This window comes from Panthera leo, chromosome A2 (assembly GCF_018350215.1).
Source record: "Panthera leo isolate Ple1 chromosome A2, P.leo_Ple1_pat1.1, whole genome shotgun sequence".
Taxonomy (NCBI): domain Eukaryota; kingdom Metazoa; phylum Chordata; class Mammalia; order Carnivora; family Felidae; genus Panthera; species Panthera leo.
In genome coordinates, this window is record NC_056680.1 from 29,746,311 (window position 1) to 29,760,154 (window position 13,844).

The window sequence follows — 13,844 nt, forward strand, 5'->3', positions numbered from 1 at the left end:
TCCGACTCAGTGGGACTTTGGGCTGCCTTTTGTGGAGACAAGCATTTGAAAACCACCCCTCCAAGAGTTTCAAGGAAGTGACCTCTTCTTGTTCTTGACCTCCTCTGCCGGTTTGTGTGTGTTTCGGTTCTGGCTTTCCAAAAAGACAGAGGAAAAAAGACTCGGAGGCGTGTTCTGAGGACATTGAATGGTTATTTATTGAGAAGCCACAGTCTTCCACACTTTCATAACTGTAGGCTTTATATAAGGCAAAAGCAAGATGGATTCACTACACAGAAAGAAACTGCTCTGCAGAGGACCCCGGGGTCATGCAGTTACAGACCAAAATGCAATGTACATGACAGATATAAAAACCAGTGTGGAACAAAATATTTTAAATTATGGTGACAATCTACTGAAGGAAATATCCATATCTTATTATAAACACATTTATAGTCTAGGGTTGTAATTTAAATATTCAGGTTTTTTACATACACGGTTATCGAAACATAAAAGCAAAATGTGACGTTTAAGAGGATAAACTTGGACAGATGACAGTTGCTCTGAACTGTGCTTGGTGTTTGCTCATGGGAGGATCACCCTTGCCGTGGCAAATGACAAGATCAATCCATTGGTATCTAGCCGCCTTCTTTTGTTTGTTTGTTTGTTTTTTGGCTAACTACATGGATCCGTGAAAGGATGAGTTAACAAGGAAAACAGGGGTTCAGTTTTTAGTTTCGGGGGAACACAAAGAACCAGAAAGGTGGCTTGCTGGAGGCTTGCCTTTGTTTTCCAAAAACCAAAGCAGATCTATGTGTCTTACGTTAATTTATTGTACTCGTTTAAATAACTGGCATCCACATAACGCGAAACAGAGAAGTGAAATACTTGGTGTACTCGCCCTCACATCCGTTTACCATCAGTGCATACACAGTATATTAATGAAGCATCATTTAACTTTGCTGAGAACAGGAACACACCTAGCAGTTGGACTATGTATTCTCCATGAACAGTTTTTAAAGAATGGTGCTCCATATTGCTTGTAAACATACAGACATGGAATCAGGAAATCAGTGGGGTGGAAGGTCATTTGCTAATCTTGGTACCACATAGCTAAAATGGCAATTGTATTGGTAAACATCTCATGGGCATGGTAGTTGACAGAAAATTCCCTACTGGGGTTAACTAACAGACTAAGGACATGCATTGATTACAGGACTTTGTCCCAAAGGACTCCAGGCCCTAGCCTTCTAGTCATCTTCCTCGTCTTCCTCGTCGCTGTCCTTCATGCTGATCCCCTGCAGGCCCCCACCCTCGCTCACTGATGCAGTGGCTTCCTCCACAGTGAGCCGGTTCCGGATGGTTTCATAGGTCTTGCTGTTTAAGGTCGAGTCGAGGACCCCTTGCAATCGGAAATCTCTATAGGTTTTCTAAGGAGGGAAAAGATCAGTGATAAGCGAGATCTCATCTCCACGAAGGGAGGGAAAGGGCACAAAGCATGTGTGGGTGTGAGAACGCTGACCTTCAGCTCAGTGTCTCACTTAATGCATTGTCAAATGAAAAGCCACCGTACTCAGATTTCACTTGTACTGAAAACTGAGATTCTCTGAATGACAGAAAATGAGAAATTGTGGCAGGATAAACTGTATTAGCTGAGACAAAGCAAAGAACATAAGCTTGTGTTTATTCAGTTCCATAAAGGGAAATGTTCCATAATTGTTTTGATTCATTTTGGTGTTTTTTTTTTTTTTTGGGGGGGGGGTCTGGTTCTTTCTCTTAGGTTGGTGTATTATAATATGATAGACTGTGTAAGGGGCCATAACACATAAATAATGGATCAAGCGATTATGATATTTTGTGATTTCCTTTGCAGTCTGGTCTTTAATATTTTTGAGGCTCGTAACGGCACATCCCTCTGTCTCATTCACAAGACAGACATATGCATGTTGGTATATGAAACCTATTACGGGCAGCAACAATTATGGGGAGACGGAGTGCTAATGCCTCATCAATATGTTGCAGGCATGTGATTCATTTCTTATCTCCTTGGGAAAGAAGCGTATCTATTCCGTTCACAACTTCATGGTCTCGGGGAAGAAATTTGGCTCTTTTTCAAGAACAATGGCTTGGTATTACTGTACCACAAAGTCTTTCTTTGTTCCTTCAGGCGATCTCTCTCGGATTTCCTGAGGTATCCCAGGGACTGTTTTTTTCTAGAAATCCCTTAGCGTTAATTGAACATGACCAGAAGCATCTGGCTGTTGTCTACTTCTTAACATTTTTTTTGGAGAAAGGTCTCTCTCTAACAACTTTTCTCATCACACTGCATATCATTTCAGCTACTGATTCTGCCGTGTGTTTCTTCCATTGATATGGGACAGAATTGATATGCTGAAGGAGCATGAGGAGGAATGTTACCCTTCAGTGCACTCCTGTTTGTGACTTCCTTTTCTTGTCATCCATCTAATGAATCGTATTATCAACAATCACAGTGTCAACCCCTCTTGAAGGTTACATGTTGTAATGACCGCAGAGTTAACTAGTGAATGAGGCTCAGCTCAGTGAAGTCCGCTAATATCAGATTATGGATAGGATGACCGTGTGTCCCCCTTTCCACTTTGACACTTAGTTAAAAGGTCCTCCTAATTATGGGTCAAGCTGCAAGGCTCTCCTAGGTAGCTAGGTAGCTACCTGAATTGTCTTCATCTTGACGGGAAAGGATAGGAGGCTGAGTAAATTCTAGGCATGGTGTAGACCAGGTATCCAGAAGATTCACTTTTTTATTTTTTATTTTTTTTGTACTTTTCAGTTGTTTGTTCTCTTTCCACTTAGGATAATCTAATTGGTGCCAGAATATGATGGGAAAAAGAAAGGTAGAAAGCAGCCGGATATTCTCCCCTTTATTCAAATTCCAGAGCGGCATTCCCCAACTCAACTCTAGACGCCTACAAACAGGGACTGTATCCAGTCATTTTTAAATTCTCCATCTTGTAACAGAAGGAGGAGCTCAACTAATATTTATCCACTGTTGGATGAGTGAATAAATGCTTGGTGAATAATCAATGAACGGATGGATGAAGGGAGTGGATGGGAAGGCAGGAAAGAAAGCCAACTATCTTTGGAAATTCGTCTCAGAGAAGGAGGCCTCTGGTTAAGGTGCTTGGTGAAGAGGCCTCTGGTGAAGGTGCTTGTGAATTGTGCTTCACACCTCTGTGCAGCGACACAAGTTTTGCTGGGCCTATCTCTGGCAAAAGTGAGGGAGTTCTTTTGGCAGTGACATTTGTGTCCCTTCCCTGTGGTTCACGTCTCTGTTTTGGGGTTTTTTTTTTGGCAGAAGGCTAAGAATAAGCCTCCTCTCGGACTTACATTTTTTCCTTAATTAAATAGTGCTAATTCCAATATTCCCAACATAGATTCACTAATATCAGTCATGGGAAGGTATTTTAAAATATTAAAATTAATCTCTTCTTTTCATGTCCACCCAGTCAGTGTCAAAAAAAAAATTCCCCCAAAGAAGAGTACTTATGCCCGGGAAATGGAATTTAAGTGCTGAGGCAATGGCTAGTGAGCTTGCCTTCAGGAAGTGAACTTTTAAAAATATGAAAATTAGGCTGGGTCTATACTCCGAGTGCATACATTTCTTTTAAGAGCTGTAGTACACGGCTGTCGGTAACCTTCCCTGGGCAGACGCTTTGTGAGATCAAATGTAGATGATAATAATTCTCTTTAATTACACTCAACGGAACAGTAATTGGTTTTAAGTCAGCACTGGGGTGGAAGAACACCTTCAATGAAATGGTGCTAATCCTAAAGAGACTAAGAAATAGGGCGGGGGTGGGGGGGTGGGGGGCTGAGGGGCTAGGGGGTAGAGCTGGGGCTGGGCGGTGGGGGGGACTTCTGGAAAACTGCTAAGAAATAGAAATTCAGCTAGGTTTTATTATTAAAATATTTTTACAGACACTCTGTGCTTTGAATGAGATTTTTGCATCTGAGTGTTTAAAACCCTCTATGGTGAAGCATCAAATGGAAACTGAAATGATCAAAAACGTATTTACCCCCTTCTGTGATCTTATTATTTCATGTAAACCACTGAGATTTCACGCTGAAATAATTATCATTAGTCCAAGGCACACACACAAGAACAGGGAAAAAAGCTACTTTCAGGGTATGTTATCTCACCTTTGTGATCCTTTCCATTTGACTGTATACACGCATTGTAAGAGAAACTAGTTCAATTAACTATGAGAACAATAATGATTTGCATCCTGATAATGATCACAGGACATATTTAGAAAGAGCTGGAGGTAAATATTTCTATTACATTAATTGTGGCAAAATTTTATTTAATTAAACCATAAATGAAATTGGTAATTGATGTGATTAGCATAATGGTACCAAAAGCCAGCTTTTGAAAGTCTAATGCACAGGGCACGATGGCCGCTGCAGTATTTTTGCATGACAGATACATAAAGTATTTTTCTGGCCTGGATAAAATGTCAAATTCCTTTTTATTAATTTTTCCTTTGATGTCTGAGTAATAAATTAAGCATGCATCCCAAAGTGATTTCAGAGGTTTTTCTTGCCCGAGATGCTATTTTAGAAATCGTCTTGTTTTCTATGCAAACCAATATTCTTTGTGCTAAGGAAGTTCTGCAGCTTGACAATGAAATGTATTTCAGTAAGCTATTTGCAAAAAAGAATAATTATTTTTTCTTTTACCTTTACCATCCTAATTAGTGTTTTCAATTGATAAATGTGAAGCTGTAAGTCCATCCGGTCTGTCAACCAGGTGCAGATCACGTTCATGGAGCTGTTGTACCATTGCTGAAAAAAGAGACAAAAGTTCTCCAGCCAACACATCACGAAGCATTCAAAGAGTAGAGGGAACAGGCCACGTTTGAGCACCTGCTCTGTTCCAAGGAGAAACTAAACGGTTAAAGAGAATTGGAGAGCATAGACATCGTGAACATTAACTGACACAAAATCACAAGGTACCAGATCGGCCTGAAAGAAATGGGTTCGGACTTAGCATCTAACACAGAACTCTCCCGCTACAGACATCTCCTATACGATCGATTCCTATAGACCATCTTTTGCTCTTCTGATTCTCCTTTTTGTTGGTTAGTTTCACTCAGTTGAGATTCAAGTCACTGTCTATTTCCTAATGCCACCATTTCAGATGCCCAGGGAGATGGGGCTTCTCCACTGGACAAACGGATGTCACCTGCTACTTACCTTTTGAAAAAACCCAGACCCTGTCTGCTTAGGACAATTCTGGGAATCCGGCTGAGAGCCTTACGAATTGAATGTGAAGTTTACCTTCAGTGACCCTATTGGCATTGGGATAGAGACAATGAAGGTTTCTCTTTAAGGGCCAAATTACACTCTGGGCAGCATATATGCCCTTACGTTGGCTGTGCAATCTGTTTTAATCTTAACACCAAAAAATTATGGAAGATGAGAGAAAAAAAACATCTACAAATGAGCTCATTTCAAGCTGTTGAAATCATACTTCCCCTTAAGGGGGTTAAATTTTGCTTCTTGTCTGTGAAAAATGCTTGAAGCTGTGTCACTTTAGACTGCCACCCCTGTGGTGCAGGAAGTCTCTGGTGCGGTATAATTTTGCAGTACTGCTCATATATTCATAAATCTCACTCAGAGACATATGAACAGTGTTATGAAGTGTCAGTATGAAAAAAAATCTAATCTTTTAAACTTCACCAGGTTTCATTACGCATTGCCGCTTATACCAAACAATTTACAAATAAAATGAAAAGGTGTGGATGGACCTATATATTTATTTATAGGGCATCTATATGAACTGTGCACAGCAAACATGTAAGAAAAAGAGTAGTTACAGAACCGAGGCGACGCTTGCTCTCATGCTAACACACACACACACACACACACACGCGCACGCACACACACACGCACACACGTGCGCGCGCACAAGCACACGCGCACACACTGCGCACCAGTGGGGATTTGAAAAGCATAAATAAAAACATGTTTCTGATGGTAAACTCCACCCTTTCTCACCTAAAGATCATCCAAAATCAGTTTATGCCTAACACTCACAGTTTTTCTGAAGCCTTGTTTCTGACTTAATTTCTTTTAAAAAAAATTAATTTGGGTTTTTACTCGCAAGGTAGAACTGCCAAGTTTCACCTTGTAAGAAACGACACAGTCTCAGCCATGGCGTTCAGAAGCCCTCTTTGCAATCTTTCATTTCTAGGCTCCTTCCTCATCAGAGCCAATTGTGGCTCTCTTTGGAGCCCAGCCGCAAACAGAGACCACACTACCCCAATCAAGGCGGTATTGCAGCCTCACAGCCAACTTCTGCTCTTTTAAAGATCATGGAGGCGAAACCGTCAGTTTTAGGAACCTTCTGTCCCTCCCCAGGGAGCAGGCGGGGTGGGGGGTGGGGATTTTTTCCCTTGAGATTCACAGTTCACTCCATGTAGGAGGGGGTTCGCCCGGGGTCAAGCTGCTTCAGGCGTGGACAGGTTTTCCCCTCTAGGAGTGAGAATATCTTACTGAAACTTTTTTTTTGGTGGGGGGGGGGGAGGGGAGAGGCAGTGATTATTGGGGAGTGTTTTTGGCACCTTCTGCCTTGGGATTCTGGAGCTTTTGCTGTCACTGCATCTGGGTTTGTTAAGAAGGGGTCTGGAGACAGAAATATCACCAGGTTCCTGGTGTTTCTGCAGCCCTACCTTACTCTCAGCAAGTGGGGGGCTCTCTTGTGTTCACCTCAGCCCTCAAATGCCATTTGCTGGCTTTATCTGACATGCAATCTGGGGACTCAAATAATGTAATTTGAGAGTCAGGAGCATTGCTCCCCCCTCTCCTGTACCTCCTGGGGTTGGAAGATGACCTTCGAAGAACATGGGGACCTCCTGGCCAAACCTACACATCCAGGGCCACATGACGGGTGCATCTCAGGGACACAAAAGAGGAATGTGGCACTCTGGCTCCTAGGCAGAGGTGGCATTTTGCTTTGGCTGTGACAACAGGCAAACCGGCGCTGGCTTCTATCACTGCCAGCAAGCCTTGTGCAACATGCCTTTTTCTCTTTGCTGAGAGACGTGCCACCTTTCAGGGGGGAAAAAAAAAATAACGACCCTCCCCACCCTCCCCACCCCCGTCCTCATTTTGTATGAGTGATTCCCATTCTTGTCAAATGGCTTTTAGAGAGCAAACAATAAAAACAGAAGTAAAAAGGTAGAATACTCTCAATACTCTGTCTCTGCTGCTGAAAGCATAGGGAGGTAGGAAATGCATACAGCGATGGCTCAGCGTGTCACGCTTGCAGATTCCCACCCCAGGAGAACAAGCAAAGCCCTGGAACATCCATGCCTTTCCTCCTGGATCTCACATCTAGCAAAAGAAGTGTAAAAAATGTATGATGCCCCATTGGCTACGCATTTAAAGAGGCAAAAGGGAGTAAGTCACTCCTTTCCAAACCTTATGCTCAGTAGATGAAGTTGGATACAGCACAGCGCTAACTTGGTTTTCCAGAAAGGCGCTTAAAGGCATTTGGATGTCGGAGAAAGCAGGAGTCACTGCCTTCTAGAACTTTAAAATGTTAGAGGTGAAAAACAGCTTCCATATTATCGTCTGTACAGGACGAAACAGAGGCCCAGAGAGGTGAAGCGACTTGAGCAAGGTCACACAGCTAGTGAGTTCAGAAGAGGCAGTTCTTCAGGATTAGGCACTGCACTGAAACAGCTGATCGTCTAATTACTCCTCCCGAGGATGGTACAATAGTGTGCCGGTCATGAGAGTCGGTTTGGAGCACCTCTTTCCAACTCCATATTCAGGATATCACATTGACAGCTAGAAATAGGCCTTGGTGGGAGTTTTTACACCGTGGAAATTGGCAAACACCACAAGCCAGGGCATTCTCCCTCCCAGAAAGCCAGTTGTTACACGCTTACCAGCCCATTGCTGGGTATCTGGGTTCCTGCTTGTCCTCGCGTGGTCCTTATTACTCAGGTTTGCGTTATTTGAGATTGATGCTAATAAAGCAGATTGGTTATGATTCTTCAAAAGAGGAAATAACACATTTTAAGTCCTCCTATTTTGTTTCATCTTGGGTTCAGATGTGCCTTTTCCAGAAATATCCTAACCCCGGGACACTAAAATTTTGGTAAAATGCACTCTAAACCCTTAAGAATAAAATCGTGAACTGACAACATGGACTAAGTAAGGATAATCGCGACTCCTTTGCCAGCCTCCCCTTAGTTCAGGTGTATTCATTGGGAACTCCCTAAATAAGGTCACCTTAATCCTAAAAAGGCACTAGAGAAATAAAATCCTAGTACCCAGGGCCCCTTTAAAAGAAAGGGGATAATTATGTGGAGGTTTTGGAGCTAAAACCCAAAAGGTTTCCCATCTAAAGGAAGTCCCTGGGAAAACTGGGGACTCCTCTAGGAGTTGCAACCAGATCTGAAAGTTCTAGTTAGGAGGACCCGGAAGGCTGATCGGAGACTCTGCCTGTTCGTCTTTCTTCTTCCTTTCTACAGTGTAGTCATTAAGAGCATAGGCCTTACTCGTCTTTTCCCTGGTTTTGTAATCTAGGGCAGATTACTTATGGTTTCAAAGACTCAGTTTCCTCTTCAGAAAATGGGGATTCATCAGCCTTTCATGGTCTTTTTGAGGGTGAGAGGAAGTAATCCTAGTAAGGCTCTCGGCACAGTACTTGGTACTTATTAAGGCTTCAATTAACGTTAGTTCCTGCCGTCATCACCACCATCACTAACCTCTCCATCACCATCACCATTATCAGCCCGTGCTTCTCTGTCTTTTTCTCACACTAAGAAATGCCACAGAACAAGGGAGAAAGGAGAGAGCAAGTGAACACAGAAACCCTGTGGTGGTGGAAAACACTGCTCGTCCTAGAGCACCTCTGGAATTGCGTGTCTAAGTCTTACAGGACACAAACTCCATCTTCGCAATTCCACCGTAAAGTTGTTCAGTGGTAGATCATCACCCAAACCCATACAAGCATCCTGGGTGCATAAAGCACATTTTAAACTATACTGACCTAGATTTAATAACGGATTAAAAGGATTCGGACAAATAACGAGTGATTTTTCAACTTTGTGTGGATAAAGTACAGCTTCAGCTTGGGTTGGCTACTTATTAGCTGGATAACCTTCAAACAAGCTACTTAACTCTCTGACCCTCAGTCTCCTCTTGGAGTTAAAACCAGTACCTACTTCATAGGATTACTGTGAGCGTTAAAAGAGACAATTATGTAAAGTGACCAGGAGAGTGACTGTCACATACTAAACACTCAATAAAATATCGTGACTATTATTACACACAGAAACATAAAGCTGTCCTTTCCATATACAACACAAAGGAATTTTCTTGATTCATTTCTAGTAGGAGCTTAATTAACATGCAGATATACTCAGGTATTGTGCCCTGTAAACACACCGACTTCGTGCAGAGAAATCCTTATACACAACGTCCCTTCCGTAATATTGGGGTGCACGATAGCCAGGATTAGGGGGAGGCTAGTGAGGCGGGGTCTTGCCCATGCAGGATCCATGGATATTGTCTTTAATATTCTGATATTTTTTCACCCTGGATTATTTGCCTCGGTTTTGATTTTTTAAAGATGCATTAAAATATTTTTGACCTTGACTACTATATTTTTGGACTCCCCCTTAAATTTTACAACTGAGAGGTGACTCATTCACCTCTCCCTAGTCTCTGCCCTTGGGTTCACTGTTCCCCGGGGAAATTTTACCACCAGGAAACGCTGCAGGATTGAGAGCTAAAATGAATAATTCACACCTCGCTGGCCAATAGGAGGTTCGGACTTCCACTTTAGATTGGGATAGTCCCTCATCAGCAAGCAAGGGTGTGATTATATGGTGGCGTGGCTTTATGTTGCTTTACCTCTGCCGCCCTCAGGGCCACCTCGACGAGTCTAAATTCCTACACGGATGAGGATCTGAGTTCTATTGTTAGATCATCTCTAAATATGTATTGCCTTTGAAACTGGCATTCCCGTCTTGATGTTAATTTGATGTCCTAAAGAGACCTCACTGTTAATGATTCGTTTGTTTTCCGAGCTACCCACGTATCACGTGAGGGGCAATGACAACAAGGAACAGAGGCCCAACGGAGAACTCTTCAGTGTGCTTCCCTTCGCACTAATCACAAGGGTAATGTATGTCCTTCACTTAAGCAACCCCCTATCACACCGGACTGCGTATAAGATGTTGGAGTCTACTGTCTTAAATGAAGTACTATTTCGCACACGATTCGCCAACACACACACACACACACACACACACACACACACACACACACGGGCACAATGAACAAAAGTATAGGTATCCATCCCCCACTTCTCCAAAGTTTGCCTTAGGCCACTTCCCTTTTACGAAAGACCTACATTAGCACCCGTTTTTGCTATCAGAAAGAAATTGGAAGAGGACTTTGGCTTTAATGAGAAAAGGCAAAAAGCAAAAGCAGCGTTCTGGGTTTGTGTTGCAATGAATTGTTATACAGGGAGCATGTACCCCGGGCAGGGAGAGTGGCCCCACCAAACTCCTTCCGCGGGAACTATACTCAGCATCTCAGTCTCAAGCTGCCACAGGTCTGACTTGCCTCTGTGAGCATCTGTGCCTTGTCTCCATTTATTCTATGCATCCTTCAGCCAGATGTGTCCTAAGGTACTAGAAGAGCCTTGGGGTGCCTGGGAGGCTCAGTCAGTTAAGCGTCTGACTCTTCAGTTGGGCTCAGGTCATGATCTCGCAGACTGTGGAATGAAGCCCCACATTGGGGCAGCTTGGAGCCTGCCTGGGATTCTCTTTCTCCCTCTCTCTCTCTCTCTGCCCCTGCTCATGCTCTCTCTGTCCTGCTCTCTCAAAATAAATAAATAAACATGAAAAGAGGATTAAAGAAAAAAGAAAAGCCTAAAAAAGGTTATGGTTTAGGTCTGAGAATGCTCAAAAAGTTTTCCATACAAACTAAATGGTGTTTCTTTACACCATTCCAGTTCAGGAAGGTTTTCACAGGAACTCTATTTTCGGATAGCAAGGGAAACCTGTAGTTACCTACGCAGGGAACACCGAGCCTTTACGATGTCCAAGTGCTATGCACAGCATTCTACAAGCAGTTTATCATTCAGTCATTGAGTTGAACTCTTAAGAGGTTGACACTATTAACAGCCTCATTTTGTAGAGGAGGAAAAAGCACATAGGTAAATTAAATAAGTACTCTGGGGTCACAAAGCATCAGTACGTGGTAGGATAGGCTTCAGGTTGGTTATTTACCACGACTTCTGTATGAGCTGTCCCATTCAACTCAATAATTAAAAAACGTAATGGTTTGTTTATAGAGAGACAACTCCAGTTCTAGGTGTCTCCTCAGCAAAGCCATTCAGCTCCAAAACTCTCAAAGGAGAAGGGTGTGGGTAGGATAATGTTGTTGAACCTGTTTCCCTCAGAACCTGAGCTTGACTTGGTATTGAAAAGATTCTACTTTTTGTGAGCTTAGAACATTGCTAAGCAGAATGTGGGAAAACCACTCAACAACCTTAAAGGACTAAGAGAGACCATCACTGCTGAAACTTAATGGAAATGATTAGAAAAAGCTGTATGGGAATGAGGCCATGCCATTTCTTAGCTAGAATCCATGTATTTTTTTTTTCCTTCTCCTTTGTAGCCCTATCTGATCTCTTCTTCTTTTCTTTTAGGTTAGTAACTCAGCAAATGCTGGGAGAAAGTTCTCACGGTGGGCAGGTTGAGTTTCCAAGGTGAAATACAATTAGCAAAGTTACCTTTATCACAATGGATCAAATTTTCTTAACAGTTTGGAGATACAAAAGTTATAACACTGATTACAATTTCAGTGCTGAAAAATTATACATCATAAACTTTAAAGTCTTCGGTGAGTAGGGACAGTAAAATAGTAGAGCCTTGGGGAAATTTGGTTTCACGTGAAATTGAAGAGGGCACCATCAGAAAATGTTATAGAAGAAACAATTTTAGGCAGAGTCCCAAAGCCAATGAAAACAGTCTAGCGCAAAACTCAGTTCTTCCTCTGTCGCTTTTCTCTTTAAAGAAAAATTTGATTGGGGCACCTGGGTGGGCTTAGTTGGTTAAACATCCGACTCCTGATCTCGGCTCAGGCCATGATCTCACGGTTTGTGAGATTAAGCCCTGAGTCAGGCTCTGCGTGTGCTCTCTCTCTCTCTCTCTCTCTCTCTCAAAATAAATAAATAAACGCTACAAAAGCATTGTACTGAAGTATAACATGCATACGGTAGTGTCTCGCTTTAAGTAAAACATATACGCATATATACACATGCCAAACAAGACATGTTGTCCCATGCCTATAACTGAGCGTAATATTTCGCCCAATATTGTAAAAATGAGCTCTTTTTGAAATTACGGTATTGGGCCTAAGGTACAATAACCACCACGCAGAAACTTCACACACCTTCTTGTATTAAAAATTTGTGACTCACTCTAATATATCCTAGGATAAATGATAGCTGAAATCTAAAAGGATTGGAGTTCTATCGTTAGTTCATTTCTAAATACATATTTCCTTTGAAACCAGCATGGTCAAGCCATATATGCTGGGCAGACACAGCACTAAAAGCCTGGGCAGTCTGTGGCTAACTTCTCAACAGTTGAATTTCTCTTATCACTTGTAGTCTCGTTTCACAGGGGAGGAAACTGAGACTCGGAGAAGTGATCTGGGAGCTAGCAAGAGCCGGAGCATAGGAGGCTGAGAGGCAGTGCAGCCTAGTGGCTAAGAGAATGGACGTGAACCGGGCTTTCTTGTGTTTGAATCTTGGTAAGTCCCTTAACCCCTCCGAGCCTCGATTTCCTCCTCTGCTAAATGGGGGCTGTAATAACAACTACTTAGGGTTGCTCTGGGGATTAAAAGAGTTAATAGGTCTGGAGGACTTACCACAGTGCCAGGCACATACTACAATGTTAGCTGTTAATACCACAGCCACGCCATCACACCCTGCATCACAAATAAGGAATCTTTCTAAGTGTAAGCTCTGTAGGGTTGCACAAAGCATTCTGAGAAACTTCCGTTCTTCTAAAAATGTCTGTGTAAACAGACAATGTGTAACCTCTTGATAACCATCCTGTATTTCTGGGCTGAAGAAGCATAATGAATGCTGGAAGGTTTTAATTTTTTCTTTGGAAAGTACCCTTTCTCTAACTCCACAGAGCCATGCTTCAGAGAAATTGCCTCAGCACCTTGCCTCGAGTGTCTCAAGAAGGAAGGGCATTCTGTTTGTTGGCAATGAGTCAAAGAGGAAGATAATACTTTGACCACACCCATGTGACTAAGTTCTTCACTTTGCTTTTTGTGACAAAAGTGGGTTATTATTAGTTAGGGGGAAAAAACCCGCAACCTATTTAAACTACTGTATTGAAATACTGTAATGAAATCTTTTACGTTTGAAGCTTTCAGTGCATATTTCTTCCTTACAATATGGGTAATTTAAGAGCATGTGAAAAGCATCATCCAGGGTTTCTTTACACTTCTACCAAGTATCCATAGCTTTGTCAACCCAAGCCACAATTCCACAGCCCCGTGGGTCTCTCGGGTCTGAGGATTGCCAGGGATCTGGTTGTATTCAGTGTTCCATTCCAGATTCAGAGAGGGTCTGGTAAAGAAACCTTGGCACATTCAAGCCATGTATGCCGAATGGGCAAAGCAGTAAGCATCCGCATGCAAATTTCAAGATTTGTCAAAGTTCCCCAAGGGCTGAAGCCACACTTCCTAAAGGGCAGATCATCTGAGTGCTTTTAAAAATGGGTACGTAGTTGAAAGGCATCATCTTTTGCTTTACTCAAGTGTTACTGTAATTC

General features: G+C 42.5%; 1 protein-coding gene across 15 annotated transcripts in view; it reads right to left on the reverse strand.

Moving 5' to 3' along the window:
- Positions 1-212: 212 nt before the first annotated feature.
- CADPS (calcium dependent secretion activator) overlaps positions 213-13,844 on the reverse strand; it is a 481,138-nt gene continuing 467,506 nt past the window's right edge. For all 15 annotated transcript variants that reach the window (XM_042929883.1, XM_042929885.1, XM_042929886.1 and 12 more), the window contains 2 exons: positions 4,699-4,803; positions 213-1,409 (listed from right to left, as the gene is read on the reverse strand). In XM_042929883.1, coding sequence (XP_042785817.1) covers positions 1,230-1,409; positions 4,699-4,803 — 285 coding nt within the window. In that variant the 3' untranslated portion in view covers positions 213-1,229. The remainder of the gene's footprint in view (positions 1,410-4,698; positions 4,804-13,844) is intronic.